Source organism: Salvelinus fontinalis, chromosome 24 (assembly GCF_029448725.1).
Source record: "Salvelinus fontinalis isolate EN_2023a chromosome 24, ASM2944872v1, whole genome shotgun sequence".
Taxonomy (NCBI): Eukaryota; Metazoa; Chordata; class Actinopteri; order Salmoniformes; family Salmonidae; genus Salvelinus; species Salvelinus fontinalis.
In genome coordinates this window covers 7,101,016-7,118,335 of record NC_074688.1, presented here as the reverse complement: position 1 = coordinate 7,118,335, position 17,320 = coordinate 7,101,016, and the positions used below count along the sequence as shown (strand labels likewise).

The window sequence follows — 17,320 nt, the reverse complement described above, 5'->3', positions numbered from 1 at the left end:
ATCCCTGTGTGTGTGTGTGTGTCTGTGCATGTGCGTGCATGTGGTCTGATGCTGCAGTATCAGCAGGATGAGTGTGAAATAAGCTGTCCTCATACCGCAGTGTGTGTGCGTGTAACTTCACCCGTCTGCTTCATTTGCATATCTGCGTCTCATCACGTTGCCAGGACAACCTCATCTGTTCATCAACGAGTGCAGGAAACAAGCTGACAGCAAAGACACACACGCACACTCACACGCACACTCTCTCTCTCTCTCTCTTTTACAGCTATACAGCAAGTTCTGAAATGCATGCATAAAACACCTCTTCCAGCAAATTCACACAGACATACACACACACACACATAACCGAACACACACACACAGATATTATGTGTACCTTTACACCAAATGAATGTACCCCATTCCAGACATACACATGCTCACTCTACTCCTCTTCTCTCTCTCTCTCTCTCCTGGCCCCCACGCAGAGTGAGGGATGATTACTATGTAAATGAGTGCGACGGGAGAGAGGGATGAGGGGGAGGTTGGGTCAGACACGCCGCGCGGGGAGTACTTTTGTTCCTCTTTTCATTATCTCCCTCTATCGCTCCCCGGATTAGCGCTATCTCCACGCCGGAGGAATATTTTAATATCCGTTACACACTCTGACACTCCTCCCCTCCCCTCCCACCATCCATCCATCCTCTCGGAAGATAAGGAGAGGTACGAGAGAGCACGCTAGAAGGAGAGGGAAGGGAGGCAGGGGGGACAGGGAGGGGGGAGGGAAAAAGAGGGGGAACAGAGGGAAGAGAAGAAAGCTGTGATGAACCCAGCCACCCCAGTAGATCCCTACAGGCCTGCGTTCAGTTGAGAAACAGTGGAAAAACAACATGAACACGTGAATAAATGTGCCCAGAATAAACCTTTCTGCACCACAACAGTTTGATAGTGATACTGTATGAGTATGGAGATATGCTCTTCTCTCTCTCGCTCTCTAGTCTGAGTAGAGATTAGCAGCACAGTGACAGGCTGAGCTGCTGGAGGGCCACAGACTCACTTGATGGGAGGGGAAGGCGGTGCTCTTCCTGGGTGCTGGGGCACCTGGGGGGTGTTTGATGGGCGTGGTGAGTGGGTGTGTGTATGTATTGACAGTGATGAGGATGTGTCTAGACAGCAGACACACGGCTGGCTTAAACACACCGCAATTACACAGAGCCCTGGCATCCATCCCCAGGTCATATCTGCCACAGTGTGTGTGCGTAATGCATGTTTGTGTGTGTGTGTGTGTGTGTGTGTGTGTGTGTGTGTGTGTGTGTGTGTGTGTGTGTGTGTGTGTGTGTGTGTGTGTGTGTGTGTGTGTGTGTGTGTGTGTGTGTGTGTGTGTGTGTGTGTGTGTGTGTGTGTGTGTGTGTGTGTGTGTGTGTGTGTGTGTGTGTGTGTGTGTGTGTGTGTGTGTGTGTGTGTGAGAGAGTCCTTGTGTTCTCCTCTGCTGTTGCCTGCAGTAGATAGCCCTCATTAGACCGTCTGATTGTTCATGATATCTCTGGCTGACTGATTGTTCTGTCCTCCGTTGTCTCCCTCCCTCGCTCTCGTCTAACCGGCTGCACTCCCCACGGTCTCCTCCTCACTTCCTCCACCCTCTCGCTCTCTCTCCCAGAGGGGGCCTGTGTGCTCCCCGTGCTCTCTCCCCTCACCCATCTGTCTCCCGTCCCTCCTCCGCATCAACTCTACACTCATATACACACTCTAGCATTTTGACCGCAGAGAAATAATGTAACAGAGGAAAAGTTCCGGGAAACACGTTGTCTGTGCTGCTTTTCAGAGGCAACCTGAAGCTCCCTGCGTCTATCGGTAGTAGTAGCTGTCTTGTCCTGATTGCGTAGCGCAGAGCGTCTGCTCTTTTCCATCATTCTTATAGCGTCTGGAGCCCATCTCAGAGTAGGAGTGCTGATCTAGGATCTGTCCATATAATCTTGTTAATTGTGGTCTTAAAGGTAAAACAGATTCTAGATCAGCGCGGGAGTGGACAGTGTGATGTTTTCTCCCCCAGGCCCCCAGTGAGTACGAGGCCAACCCCGAGCTGCTGTTCTACCGGGTCACCCACCTGAACCGCGGACAGCAGTACCTCATCTGGGCCGCCGCCGTCACCACCGCCGGACGGGGGAACATCAGCGACAAGGTCACTGTGGAGCCTGCTGGGAAGGGTGAGCTCTCCACAGGGGGAAGGGGGCATGGGGATGGCTTTAAAGGGTTACAGGGTTGGTTAACCTCTGGCTTTTAGAATCCCCTCCGTCAATCCCTCCGTCACAGATTTGTCCCTGCCCCTCTACCCTTTCTTTTCTCTCTCTCTATTTTTCATGATTTCTCTCGCTCCTCGATTACTTTTTTTCTCTCCCTCTGCTCTCTCTATTTATCTCTCCCTCTTCCCTTTCTCGCTCTCTCCCTTTCTTCTCTATCTCTCTCTCTCCCACTTTTTCCTCTCTCCTCTTTCCATAACTCCTGTCCATCCTCTCCTGATTTGATAGAGAGCAGGTTGTTTGACAGAGGCCGGTGTTCTTAATGAGGATACGAAGACCTACAGGGCACTGGTCAGATGAGCTGGCCTGCCCTGGATGGGGGAGGAGGGGAGGGAGAGAGGGACGGTGAGAGATGACGGGGGCGGACCTGGTTAATACACAGAGCAGTAGAGGGGCAGACTGGGCAAATGAAGAGGGCAGTTGAATCAATAGCCTTTAAATTGAAGAGAGGGAGAGCGAATGAGTAAAAGAGTGCACTCTCGGTACGTACACGCTCCTTTTCTCTCGCTTCCTGTGACAGAGCCAGTCTCTTTCTCGTGTGTGTGTGTGTGTGTGTGACGGTGTCTCTCTGTGCCAGCTGATAAGCAGCAGTAGTAAAAGGCTGTATGCTCCAGGCTGGCCCACTCAATACTGCATTCAGCCACAGCACAAGGGCACTGGCATTAAGACGTCAAGAGTGCAGAATACAGTGAGAGAGAGAGACGTGTGCGTACATGAGACATGCAAACACAAAAAGGTTCCATGTGAATGAGAACAGGCCCTTGCTGAAGGAGCCATCAGTCATATTCATTCATTTAGATATGTTCCCTCTTTTATGCCGTCTTTCCTTTGTCACTGAAATGTGTGAGATCCTGTTCCCTCAAACTGTACAGTGTACGCCTTGTTTGATTAAATGAAAATACATGAAATGGAAAAAAGTCCATGAAGAATTAGCACACTGTTGAGTAAAACTTGAAAAACAAACCTATTACCTCTCAAAGCAACTCTTTGTCAACTTGTGTCACTCCCTCCCTCAGCCCCAGCTAAGATCCTATCGTTCGGAGGTACAGTGACCACTCCCTGGATGAAGGAGGTGAGGCTACCCTGCAGCTCCGTGGGCGAACCCACCCCCACCATCAAATGGACCAAAGACAGGTGAGACCCTAACCTCCTCAGCCCCTCCTCTCTGTCAGTCCGACACACTACCACCGTAACTACCTCCCTCCATCTCTGGATCCCCAACTCCACCATCCACTGGACCAGTGTTAAATCAGTGTTTACGTCAGCGTTCCCTCGCTCTCTCTCTCTCTACCTCTCTCTCTCTCGCTCTCTCTCTCTTCCTCTCCCTCCCTCCCTCCCTCTATCTCAGTGAGGACACGGCCATCCCGGTGACTTTGGACGGTCAGAGGCTCATCATGGCCAATGGCACACTGGTCCTGCGCTCGGTGAAAGCTGAGGATTCTGGGTACTACACGTGCACGGCCACCAACACGCTGGGCTTTGACACCATCATTGTCAACCTGCTGGTGCAAGGTGAGCCCCAGGGTACTGGAATCACCCTCTTTTTATTTTATTGGTCGACCAGTTGTGATGTAGTACGCTGACCATGTGTGTCTGTCCCCCTGTAGTTCCTCCAGACCAGCCCCGTCTGACTGTCTCCACCACCTCCTCCACCTCTATCACCCTGGCCTGGATCCCCGGGGACAACGGAGGATCCGCCATCAGAGGTATTTACCAGTCTTGCTCTGAGTGAGCATCTGTTTACATTTGCTTTCTTTTTTTATATGTTTTATGTAGCTCTCCTCTCTCCAGCGATTCGCCCAACGTCCCACGTGCCCCGTCCTTCTCCTCTCTCTCTCATTTAGTCTTTCCATTCATCCTCTGTCTCTCTCTCTCTGCTTGCCCTCTGTCCATCTCTCCGTTCTGTCTCTTTGTTAGTTTGCATACCGTGCTATCTGTTTATTGACTGGTGGTCCACTGTTTTGGTTCCTAGTTAAGGAGCTGTCTCGTTGATTATCTGACTACCGTGATGTGTGTGTGTGTGTGTGTGTGTGTGTGTGTGTGTGTGTGTGTGTGTGTGTGTGTGTGTGTGTGTGTGTGTGTGTGTGTGTGTGTGTGTGTGTGTGTGTGTGTGTGTGTGTGTGTGTGTTCAGTGTGTGTGTGTGTGTGTTCAGTGTGCGTATTAGTTCAGTGGGCTCTATTTTAACAAACAAAACTGTTGACACTAGCGCTTTAGGTCCAGGGGAGTCAGTAATACTTTTGTAATTTTCACAGACGTTATCATGAGCGAAATAGCTGGCGGTGGAGCGACAGGGCTGGGTTTGGGTGAATAAACAAGTTGTAGGCCTGCCAAGGGCTTGTCCACTCAGTGGCATAATAGTGCGCGCGTTTGTCTCCTGTTCTGTAGGTTATGGATGGTCTTTGCATTGCCATCCAACTCCAAATCGTCTGGGGGGGGGGGGGGCGGATTTGATCATCCTAGTCCATTGTCGATTGATACTACAGTTTATTAAATAGCATAGGCCACAGTAACGAGTGATAGAGAAACAGTTGCCCATCTCGGCGCAAGCAAGCTTTGTTCGCTTGCGTACCACGCTATCTGTTTATTGACGTGCTGTCCACTCTGTTTTGGTTCCCGGTTAGGGGAGCTGTCTCATTGACTATCTGACCACCATGCGGTGTGTGTGTTCACTTTTTCGTGCAATTTGCAGCGTGCATATTTGTTCAGTGGGCTCTGTTAAATTACCAATCCTAGCGCTTAGGTTTGAAAATAGAATGGCGGATTGAACAGGTCGAAATTGCAAACGAGCGTGCGTTTTGACAATTGCATTGGCTTAACAGCAGCCGTGAAATAGAACCCAGTATACACACCTTTTCAACAGGCAGTCTCTGATTCACTTTGCCTGTGTTTGTATTAGTGTATCTCTCTCTCTGTAAGTGTGTCTGTCCCTCCGGATGTCTGTCTGTATGTCCCGTGTCTGGTGTGTCTCTGTCCATAAGGTGGTCTGTGGGACTGACAGTAGCTACCATGTTCATAGGAGCCTACGACTAATCCTGGCACCCTGTGCCATGTGATCCACTGATGACAGTGTAGACATAGACTCCTCAGTTCCCCGGGCGCTGAAGACGTGGATGTCGATTACGGCAGCCCCCCCGCACCTATCTGATTCAGAGGGGTTGGGTTAAACGTGGAAGACACATTTCAGTTGAATGCATTCAGTTGGGGGTGGTATGGAGAGGGAGACTGGTTGGCTTTATCCACTGTTTGTCTGGGAAAGTAGTAATACCTCTAAAAGCACACTGAAAAGCCAGTAGGCTTTCTACACAGGTCAATCCATCTGGCATGCCATCCTTTATTGTGCCATCTGCCAGAGAGAAAGACAGACAGACAGAGAGAGATGGAGGGAGAGAGCGAGAGAGAGAGAGCGAGAGCACAAGAGAAGGGAACAGAGCTAAGAGGGAGTTATAAACAGACTATAAATCCAAGGCAGCTGATTATGACTGCAGATGCCGTATTGTGTTCTCATTTGCATATATGCCCGGTCAGCGCCCTCCCAAACCCAGCTGGGGGCTTCTGGGAAAGTAATGGCGGCATTGAACATGTCATAAATGCAGCCTTATCCATCTGGATCTATGGTAGTGGAGGAGATGTATGACGCGCCATCCCCCTCTGGTGTTATCCAGCGGTACTGACACAATGACATCTGAACCTGGCTGAATGAACCAGCTAGATATCGTACAAATATTTGGGTATCTGGCGCGTTTTAATGTTCAAGTGTTTACATGTAATGTATTTTTGTCAAATTTTCTCTATTTTATCAGAAGGTTGAAAAAAAACATCTGAAAATAAGAAAAATGTGCACTTATCATGGTGTGTGTGTGTGTGTGTGTGTGTGTGTGTGTGTGTGTGTGTGTGTGTTCCCCAGGTTTCGTGCTGCAGTACTCGGTGGACAACATGGAGGGGTGGAGGGATGTGTTCATCAGTTCCAGTGAGAGGTCCTTCAAGCTGGACAACCTACGCTGTGGCACCTGGTACAAGGTCAAACTGGCCGCCAAGAACAGCGTGGGAGCGGGACGCATCAGTGAAATCATCGAGGCTAAGACCCACGGACGAGGTGAGGGGTAGGGGGAGAGGGAGAGGGTGGATTGGGGGATACAGGGACATGGGAGGGTTTAGTCGACAGGAGAGACGAGGAGGGGCAGAGAGGGAGGAGCTAAAGTAGATGTTTATATGTGAGAGGGGTGACGGTTATGGCTGTGAGAGGGGTAATGGTTATAGCTGTGAGAGGGGTAATGGTTATAGCTGTGAGAGGGGTGACGGTTATGGCTGTGAGAGGGGTGACGGTTATGGCTGTGAGAGGGGTGACGGTTATGGCTGTGAGAGGGGTGACGGTTATGACTGTGAGAGGGGTGACGGTTATGGCTGTGAGAGGGGTGACGGTTATGGCTGTGAGAGGGGTGACGGTTATGGCTGTGAGAGGGGTGACGGTTATGGCTGTGAGAAGGGTGACGGTTATGGCTGTGAGAGGGGTGACGGTTATGGCTGTGAGAGGAGTGACGGTTATGGCTGTGAGAGGGGTGACGGTTATGGCTGTGAGAGGGGTGACGGTTATGGCTGTGAGAGGGGTGACGGTTATGGCTGTGAGAGGGGTGACGGTTATGGCTGTGAGAGGGGTGACGGTTATGGCTGTGAGAGGGGTGACGGTTATGGCTGTGAGAGGGGTGACGGTTATGGCTGTGAGAGGGGTGACGGTTATGGCTGTGACAGGGGTGACGGTTATGGCTGTGAGAGGGGTGACGGTTACGGCTGTGAGAGGGGTGACGGTTACGGCTGTGAGAGGGGTGAAGGTTACGGCTGTGAGAGGGGTGACGGTTATGGCTGTGAGAGGGGTGACGGTTATGGCTGTGAGAGGGGTGACGGTTACGGCTGTGAGAGGGGTGACGGTTACGGCTGTGAGAGGGGTGACGGTTACGGCTGTGAGAGGGGTGACGGTTACGGCTGTGAGAGGGGTAATGAGGTAGATTCATAGAATTCAATCCCACTTACCATATCACAATATTTGAAGACATTGTTAAAAACTGTTAAGTGAGAACCAACACCTTCCTGCCCCGCCTCTTCCAGAGCCCCAGTTCAATAAGGAACAGCCGGTGTTCACCCACGTCAACTCTACCCACGCCCGGCTCAACCTGCAGGGCTGGGCGAGCGGTGGCTGCCCCATCACGGCCGTGCTGCTGGAGTTCAGACCTAAGGGGAACTGGGCGTGGCAGAGCGTGCGCACCAACGCCACGGCCGACGTGTTCCTGGCTGAGCTCCGCGAGGCCACCTGGTACGAGCTGAAGATGAAGGCGTGTAACAGCGCCGGCTGCGGGAACCAGAGCTCTCAGTTCGCCACGCTGGACTACGACGGCAGTGAGTACAAGCTGGTTTAATTGCTCTGGCCTGTGTGGTCCAGTGGTTAGTATCGCTGACTCTGAGTCGGAGAATGCCAAGAGTGTGCAAAGCTGTCATCAAGGCAAAGGGTGGCTACTTTGAAGAATCTCAAATATAAAATACATTTTGATTTGTTTAACACTTTTGGTTACTACATGATTCTGTGTTATTTCACAGTTTTGATGTCTTCACTGTTATTCTACAATGTAGAAAATGGCAAAAAAATATATAATAATTGTGAGTAGGTGTGTCCAAACTTTTGACTGGTACTGTATTTAAAACTCGATATAATGCCATATAACCTTGTCATATAACCTGATATATTTTCTAAGCAGGTACCATCCCTCCCATCAAGTCAGCGCGGCCGGAGGGCGACGACGTCAAGAAGCTCTTCTCCATCGGCTGCCCTGTCATCCTAGTCACTCTGGTCGTCGCCCTGCTCTTCATCATCCGCAAGAAACGCAAAGAGAAGAGACTGAAGCGACTGAGAGGTGAGGGAGGGAAAGGGGGTGAGGAAGAGAGAGGTGTGGAGAAGAGCTATGGGGTTGAGTAAGGGAGGGAGCGAAAGAGGGGTGAGAAGAAAGCTGGATCTGGGGTGAGAACGAAGTAGAGGTGTGGAGAAGAGACTGAGGGGTGAGCGAGAGGGAGGACATTTTGGAGAGAGCGTAAGGAAGATCTGACTTAATTGTGTTCCATATAACTGAAGCCCTACTCTTTTACATTCCCTCTAGATGCCAAAAGCCTGGCTGAGATGCTGATCAGGTAATATAGCTTATCTCTGCTGTTCCTCTGTTTGCAGTTCATACCCCAAAGGAAACATTCATAAAACACACTGAAATTAACATTGTAGAAAAGATTGGTTACCATTTCTTTCGATATAGTAAATATCTTAAAAGACGGATAGATAAATCCTATTTCTGAAAAAGGGGATTTACGCTCTGTGTGTGTGTGTGTGTGTGTGCCTTGTGTCCCTGGAGCAGTAAGAATAACCGGAGCTTTGACACCCCTGTGAAGGGGCCCCCCCAGGGCCCCCGACTCCACATCGATATCCCCAGAGTCCAGCTGCTCATCGAGGACAAGGAGGGCATCAAACAGATCGGTGTGTGTGTGTGTGTGTGTGTGTGTGTGTGTGTGTGTGTGTGTGTGTGTGTGTGTGTGTGTGTGTGTGTATGTATGTGTGTGTGTGTGTGTGTGTGTGTGTGTGTGTGTGTGTGTGTGTGTGTGTGTGTGTGTGTGTGTGTGTGTGTGTGTGTGTGTGTGTGTGTGTGTGTGTGTGTGTGTGTGTGTGTGTGTGTGTGTGTGTGTGTGTGGTGTGTGAGTGTTGCTGTGTTTTGATGAGTGCCTAACTGATACGGATGTTATTACTATTTCCGACCTACACTATAATGCAAATTTGAGTTCATGAATGAGTATGAATCATCAGTCGTGAATAATCGTGCTTCTGTCAATCCCTCTGCTAGGTGAAGACAAAGCCACCATCCCAGTGACGGACACAGAATTCAGCCAGAACGTGAATCCACAGAGCTTCTGTACGGGCGTGTCTGTGCATCACCCCGCCCTCATCCAGAACACCGGCCCTCTGATTGACATGTCCGACATCAGACCAGGGACCAGTAAGCGGAGAGCCCTAACTGCCCTACATCGTAGAGTTCTGTTCTATCTTGTCCATTCCTTCCATCATTGCCTTCAACTTGCTGACTCATGTGTCCTCCTCCCTTTCCCCCACCTCCTTCCTCCACCTCTCCTACCTTCCTCCCACCTCTCCTCCTTTCTATCTTCCTCCCACCTCTCCTCCTTCCTCCCTTCCTCCCACCTCTCCTCCTTCCTCCCTTCCTCCCACCTCCTTCCTCCCTCTCCCCCTGTCCTTCCTCCCACCTCTCCTACTTTCCTCCCACCTCTCCTCCTTCCTCCCACCTCTCCTCCTTCCTCCCACCTCCTTCCTCCCTCTCCCCCTGTCCTTCCTCCCACCTCTCCTCCTTCCTCCCACCTCCTTCCTCCCTCTCCCCCTGTCCTTCCTCCCACCTCTCCTCCTTCCTCCCTTCCTCCCACCACTCCTCCCCTCCACCTCTCCTACCTTCCTCCCGCCTCCTCCTCTCTTCCATCTCCTCGCCCCCGGTAGACCCGGTGTCGAGGAAGAGCGTGAAGTCGGCCCACAGTACGAGGAACCGCTACTCCAGCCAGTGGACCCTGACCAAGTGCCAGTCGTCCACGCCCGCCCGTACCCTCACCTCCGACTGGCGCACCGTGGGCTCCCAGCATGGCATCACCGTCACCGAGAGCGACAGCTACAGCGCCAGCCTCTCACAGGACACGGGTGAGCCTGGCATATCTTGCACACGCACACACACTCATGATATACACACACACTCTCTTGTAACACACACACTCATGATATATACACACACACACAGTATTGACACATACATACATACAGACAAATACGAAGGACACAAGTGAGCCACCCAAAACAGACTACATACACACACACTGTAGTGCAAGGAGATGGTGTAAGATTGGCGCATTTCATGTACCACACCAACTCTCTTTCTCTCTCTCCCTCTCTCTCTCTGTCACTCTCTCGCTCTCTCCCTTTGTCTCCCTCTCCCTCGCTCTCCCTTTCTCTCGCTCTCTCTGTCGCTCTCTCCTGCTCTCCCTTTCGCCCTCTGTCTCTCTCTCCCTCTCTTTGTCATCAGATAAGGGGCGTAACAGCATGGTGTCCACAGAGAGCGCGTCCTCCACCTATGAGGAGCTGGCGCGGGCCTACGAACACGCCAAGCTTGAGGAGCACCTGCAGCACGCCAAGTTTGAGATCACCGAGTGCTTCATCTCCGACAGCTCCTCAGACCAGATGACCACGGGCACCAACGACAATGCCGACAGCATGACCTCCATGAGCACGCCGTCCGAGACGGGCCTGTGTCGCTTCACCGCCTCGCCACCCAAACCCCAGGACTACGACCGCGGCAGACCTACCAACGTGGCCGTGCCCATCCCCCACCGCGCCAACAAGAGCGAGTGGACTGGCAAAAGTGAGTATGAGACCTGCCCTTGATTAGAATGATCCTATAGGTCGGTGTAATGTAAAGGCCTCTAAGCATGGTTAGGGTGAGCAGGGTTGATTGGTGTACTTTAGACACATACCGGTACTCTGACAAATAACAAATGTGCATGATAAAGATGCTTGTCAAATCCTCTTTCATTCCCTCATCCCAGGTGACTACTGTAACCTTCCCCTCTACATGAAGACAGACCCTTTCTTCAGGAAGCAGTCGGAGCTGCATGACCCGTGTCCGGTGGTGCCGCCCCGCGAGGCCTCCATCCGCAGCCTGGCCCAGCGGGCGTACCACACCCAGGGCCGCCACATGACTCTGGACTCCTCCAAGCAGCAGCAGGCTCTGACTGTGGGCCACGCTGGCCTGACCGGCCTCAGCGGCTCAGGGGGAGCATCAGCGGGTGGCAGTGGTAGTGGTGTAGGAGGGGCGACTGGAGGGCCGTCTGATGGTTCCAGCACCACCTCCCTGTCTCAGAGGACTCTCACCATGCCCGGTTCCTCCTCTTCCTCTGCCCAGAGCACTGCTGCTGCCGCTACCGCCTCGGCCAGCGGGGGAGCCACGGGGGGAGACTCCAGAGACTCTCTGCTGGAGAGCAGCTCGTCAGGCCTGGGCAGACTAGAGAGACAGAAGCAGGCGGCTGGTGGAGCCTACTCCAAATCTTATACATTGGTGTAGCTGGAGCAACTGGTGTAGATGTTGGAGCCCTGGGAAGGGTTAGGGGCCACACAGACACACGTACACACAGCTGGCGCCTGCACTGTCAGGCCAAAGGGGCCGCCAGATTTGGGTTTTTATAGCACAGGCGTTCGTCTTCTTCTTTCTGCCAGTTTGTGTTTTCTCTGTCTATCCTTTTCTCTCTCTCTGTCTCGTTCTCTTCCTCTCTCTATCTATTTTTTTAATTTTACCTTCCCTGGAAATAACTTGCCAAACGCAACATAATTGTAATATTTGTTTTTTTTTTTACTTTTTTTTTCTCTCTCTCTTTCTGTCTCATTATCTGTTAAGACACATCAGAACTTATGCACAGAATACTTTCTATGTGCACTTCTTGTCTTGAATTCAGAACGGTAAACGAAAGAAAAAAAAAACAATATATTTAGAGTTTCACATAAACCTGTCGAGATGTTTTAGGCCGTTTTACGTGTTCCTTTTCACGTCTCTGAACAGAGAGTTCAGAGTTCGTACAGGAGCGCATTGCCACGGACAGTGCTTATGCATAAAGCAACGACCTTGGTGTCTGTCTCTGGCCCTCCAAAGCCATCCTGGCACGGACTCACACAAACAGGTAACAGACTGTGGTTTCAACGACGAGTCTTGGAGGATTTTTTTCACGCAATTCATGACACGGTATAGAGTGTTGATGACTCTTTTATAGGACACCAGGAAACGGAGCGGGGGGGGGACAAAACTGGAATCGTCTTCACACGAAAGATGAATCAGATTTTTTTTCTTCCTTTTTTGGAATATATATACTCATGTGCATTAAAAGAGGGTAGAATGGATTCACAGAACCTTCACGAGCCTGCGTGTGTGCGTGTATATGTGTAAATATGTATACATGTGGCTGGCACACACCTGCAGTGGACCTTTCTAATCAACCTGTATGCTGACTCCTTGGCGGAGGGGTGAGTTGAAAACCCCCTGTCCATCTGCTACTGAACAGTGTTTTGGGGAAGATGATGTCACACTGTATGACGTCACATGTCGGTCTCTCCCTTCTGGACTTTGGTTGGCCTGTGTGATTTGACGCTGGCAGCATCGCCTTGGAGACAATGAGTTGATTTGCCGTGCATTAGAGGTGCCACCCCTCCTCTGGGTCCTCTCTCTCGTTCTCTCCGTCCCCCTGAAGCAGGAAGAAGACCCTTTTGTTCTCTCGTTAATTTGCGCTTGGTGCCAGACACCCCCAGTCCTTCATACTACCCCTCGGTCTACCCAAACCCCTGTAACCCTTCCCCACCACCCCACACCCCCATACCCCACCCCATCCATACAGTCTCACTGTGACCTTCTCGCACACTCTGCTAGGCAGACAGACATCTATGACAATAGTTGGGACTGACTGACAAAAGATGAAACGGACAAGAAGATGGATGGATGGACAAGTTTCAGATTGAAACAGAGGAGAATATACAAACGTGATAATGCAGCGAGGAAAGAGTTGTGTAAGTGTTTAGGGAAGGATGAAAGAGATGGCAGGTGAACATGAGTTATTCTTATGAAATGAAGGGGTCTCAAGAATAAATATGTTGTCTAAGGCCCCCCAACCCACTAAAATGTATTTAAACGTATTGTCGGGTTCTGTTGACGTTTCTGTTTTTATTTATATTATTCATTATACACCCAAAGCTTAGCACCATGACAAAGAAACGTCCCCCCAAAAAATAAATAATTGCTCAAAATATTTGCAATGGAACATTTCAAATCAGGGCTCTCACAATATATAAAAAAATATATATACAATATGTGTTGTCAAAGATATGTACATATATATTTATATCTAAATATATAGCAAATATATAACTATTGAATAAAGCAGAGAGATATAAAGTCATCGTAATTAAAAAAATATATCAAAAGTGAGACAATCGCTCAGCGGAAGAAGCCGTAGGTTAGGAGGAAGATGAAGGAAGAGGAGAAAGTGGGCCGAAGAACGGGAAACGGCTAGCACAACCAAGAAAGATATAGAGAGATGAAATAGACAGCGAGCTACAGTATCTGAGGCCGAGTTTGGGGATGTGAACATTGATGCCATGGCCTCATGGGCGTTTGCCCCTGTGCCAGGTACATAGGTAGCTACAGTGCAGGAGCACATCTACACCAAACATGCCACTCAGGATGCAAAGTGTCTAAGTAGTTAATGATGGGTAGGACCTTAGCCAGTGAGGTCCGTTGCCAACTAATGCGGTCGATAAGCATTTTGTGATGGTCAGAATGACTGGTCTGTGAACCCAATGGCAGCCAGTGTGGTTACTGTGTCTAATAACATCCGACCTGTGGTTGATTTGGTTTGGAGTTGCCCCTGTGGTCCGCTGTGGTGGAGAATACACACACTGCTGTGGTTTTGTGATCAGAATGGTTTTTGTGGTCGGTGAGGTAAAGTGTGTTCATTGCCGTCAGCACAACCCGCTTTTAATTGTACCTGTGGAAAGGGGGAGGGGCATCAGTAACAGGAGAAAGGAAGATTTCAGGGAACCTCTAAGCGTTTATAAGTACTTGTAGTGGAGAGTTCGTGCGTAGCAGCTCCAGCACTGAGTCACCTAGCTGAGGCAACATCCACTGTGGATTTCAGCTCAGAGCCTAACCCTGGCACAACTAACCCTGGCACAACTAACCCTGGCACAACTAACCCTGGCACATGGGGATTCAGGTAACTGTGGTGGGCAATGCCAAGGCACCAACCCACCTTCTGATTGTCTACGTCCCCAAATCTAAGGCCAACTTAGAAGTATGACCCTACTTCAGGTGTTAAGAGAGTGCAACGGGTGGAACCAAATGGAACCTGTTGGATTGCACCTTCCGAAGGTGTGTTCTATTGACAACCTCCATGACGTCTCATGACTGAACTTAGTGAAGACAGGACATAGTGACCGCTGTGTCTTACCGTTGTCATTATGTCCCTGCACAGTACTCCTATTCCGGACATACATATAACTGTTATAACTGCTCATAATTGAGAACACTCACGCTCCTCCCTGCCTGTTGCAGACAGTGAACAGGACATGGAGCATTTGCAGAGAGAATAATCTTTTCTTTCCTGTTGATATTATTATGGTACTGTTTATTTTGCTTTGGCTTCCTTGGTTATGCAATTATCTTGAAGCGGTTTGAGACGCACAGTGGTGTCACGTGAAGGGGCAGGCCTGTCTAGCCAATTGAAATCAGGGACTCCCTAGCTCCAACCAATCACAGGAAAAGCTGTGTGCATATTGGGCGGGGTCAGGAATCAAACTCCCTCCCCAACCTACCCTAACCTTTGCCCCACCTATTTGACTAATCAGACCATCATTTACACCTGGTAATAACATGTGCCCTGTGATCAGATTTGGCCCAAAATGTCTACTCCAGCCCAATTTGATCGGATGTGAACAAAGATCCATTCCCAGGACACATGTTAATACCAGGTCTGAAGGGGGTCTCAGATTATCCCCTCCCTGCACCTCCTGCCAAAACAGCATTTGCTACCCCACGATTAAAGACTCTTGTACATAGCAAAGTGTTTTGTATAAATACGTACTATTTTCAACATCTCCAGATGAAACCAGGGCACAATGTAAACTTTGATTAATAAAGTTATAACTTGAAACAGGAGAGGGTTAAAGAAAATTACAGCAACGCTGCTTACAATTAGAGTTTTGAATGGGGCAACAACAACAAACAAAAAATCCAGAGTGGACCACATACGGCTTTCACAATTGGTTCCTCTTTTTCAAGAGGTTTTGTTGAGTTCAATTTTGGGGGCCATTGATTGCTTTGTATTGATTTTCTTTTTTGTAGTATTTTTTATTTTTATTTCTGTTGAGGAAAAACGGCATTGCATGCTCTGAATATTTTGCTGGTTATAAAATGGAGAAACAAACGCGAGAAAGGGGTGAGGGGAAGAAAACATTCCTAAACTTTTATGGAAAAGTTGCTTCAATTTGCAATTGCTTGTTTAACTCTACCGTTTTTTTTTTCTATGAAAACAAACAAAACCAGAAAAAGAGTACTCCAACACCTTGTGCAATAAAGCTATCTTTCTATGAGTCATGTCTTCCTTTTTCCATCCTTTCCTTTATGCTGGATTAGGGGGTGTATTTACTTGTACAGACCGTGGCAAAATGTTTGGCAATGGAAAACGTTTTGAAACTAAAACGAGCAAGTCTCATTGAAAACCTCACAAGAATGATTGATTATACAGTAGGAATAACACAAATGTGAAATTAGAGCCCTTACTTCGACACGAGGTAACAACGAAAAGAAAACCAATCCAGGATTACAGAGGAGTTTAATGGAGTGTGTTGGGTGTATATGTTTTACATTTACAATCCATCTATTTGAAACGTACTGTAATGCATACTGTACAATGTGCATGCTCTCACATACACACAAACATACTCTCGCACATTTTATTCTACCTTTATTTAACTAGGCAAGTCAGTTAAGAACAAATTCTTATTTACAATGACGGCCTAGGAACAGTGGCCTAGGAACGGGCAGAAAGACAGAATGTTACCTTGTCAGCTCGGGGATTCCATCTAGCAACCTTTCGGTTACTTGCCCAACACTCTAACCACTAGGCTACCTGGTGAATATCTAAATACCTCAATATCTTCACAAATACAAATATGTTGATAAGCATGTAAAGGACCCATTATTCATGTATACATACATTTTTTTGTCACATAGCATAACACAGGAAGTGTGTAATATTATGTCAGTTAAATCAGTGATTGCATGTATGTGTCTGTACAATGTTCGACATACAGTACCAGTCAAAATTTGGACACGCGTACTAATTCAAGAGTTTCTTTATTGTTACTATGTTCTACATTGGAGAATAATAGTGAAGACATCAAAACTATGAAATAACACATATGGAATCATGTAGTAACCAAAAAAGTGTTCAACACTACACTATATTTGAGGTTTTTCAAAGTAGCCAACCCTGATGACAGCTTCGGACACTCTTGGCATTCTCTCACCAGCTTCATGAGGTAGTCACCTGGAAATCATTTTAATTAACAGGTGTGCCTTGTCAAAAGTGAATGTGGAGTTTCTTTCCTTCTTAATGCATTTGAGCAAATCAGTTGTGTTGTGACAAGGTAGGGGTGGTATATAGAAGATAGCCCTATTTGGTAACAGCTCAAATAAGGAAAGAGAAACGACAGTCCATCATTACTTTAAGACATGAAGGTCAGTCAATAAGGAACATTTAATGAACTTGGAAAGTTTCTTCAAGTGCAGTTGCAAAAACCATGACCTGCTATGGTGAAACTGGCTCTCATGAGGACCGCCACAGGAAAGGAAGACCCAGAGTTACCTCTGCTGCAGAGGATAAGTTCATTAGAGTTACCAGCCTCAGAAATTGCAGCCCAAATAAATGAGTTCAAGCAACAGACAGATCTCAACATCAACTGTTCAGAGGAGACTGCGTGAATCAGGCCTTCATGGTTGAATTGCTGCAAAGAAACCACTACTAAAGGACACCAATGAAAAGAAGAGACTTGCTTGTGATAAGAAACACAAGCAATGGACATTAGACTGGTGGAAATCTGTCCTTTGGTCTGATGAGTCCAAATTAGAGATTTTTTGGTTCCAACTGCCGTGTCTTTGTGAGACGCAGAGCAGGTGAACGGATGATCTCCGCATGTGTGGTTCTGACCGTGAAGCATGGAGGAGGAGGTGTGATGGTGTGGGGGTGCTTTGCTGGTGAAACTGTCAGTGATTTTTTAGAATTCAAGGCACACTTAACCAGCATGACTACCACAGCATTCTGCAACGACACGCCATCTCATCTGGTTTGTGCTTAGTGGGACTGTAATTTGTTTTTCAACAGGACAATGACCCAACACACCTCCAGGCTGTGTAAGGGCTATTTTACC

General features: G+C 48.7%; 1 protein-coding gene across 4 annotated transcripts in view; it reads left to right on the top strand.

The window, feature by feature from the left end:
* The window catches only part of LOC129821863 (cell adhesion molecule DSCAML1-like), a gene marked incomplete at its 5' end in the record, with an annotated part of 19,395 nt that extends 3,914 nt beyond the window's left edge, over positions 1-15,481 (top strand). Inside the window, 13 exon segments of one of the 4 annotated variants that reach the window (XM_055879569.1) lie at positions 2,030-2,183; positions 3,293-3,410; positions 3,625-3,788; positions 3,884-3,982; positions 6,182-6,370; positions 7,378-7,665; positions 8,022-8,177; positions 8,418-8,448; positions 8,667-8,785; positions 9,147-9,299; positions 9,806-10,000; positions 10,380-10,715; positions 10,900-15,481. In XM_055879569.1, the coding sequence (XP_055735544.1) occupies positions 2,030-2,183; positions 3,293-3,410; positions 3,625-3,788; positions 3,884-3,982; positions 6,182-6,370; positions 7,378-7,665; positions 8,022-8,177; positions 8,418-8,448; positions 8,667-8,785; positions 9,147-9,299; positions 9,806-10,000; positions 10,380-10,715; positions 10,900-11,414 (2,517 nt within the window). 4 annotated transcript variants of the gene reach the window in all.
* Between the last annotated feature and the right edge of the window lie 1,839 nt (positions 15,482-17,320).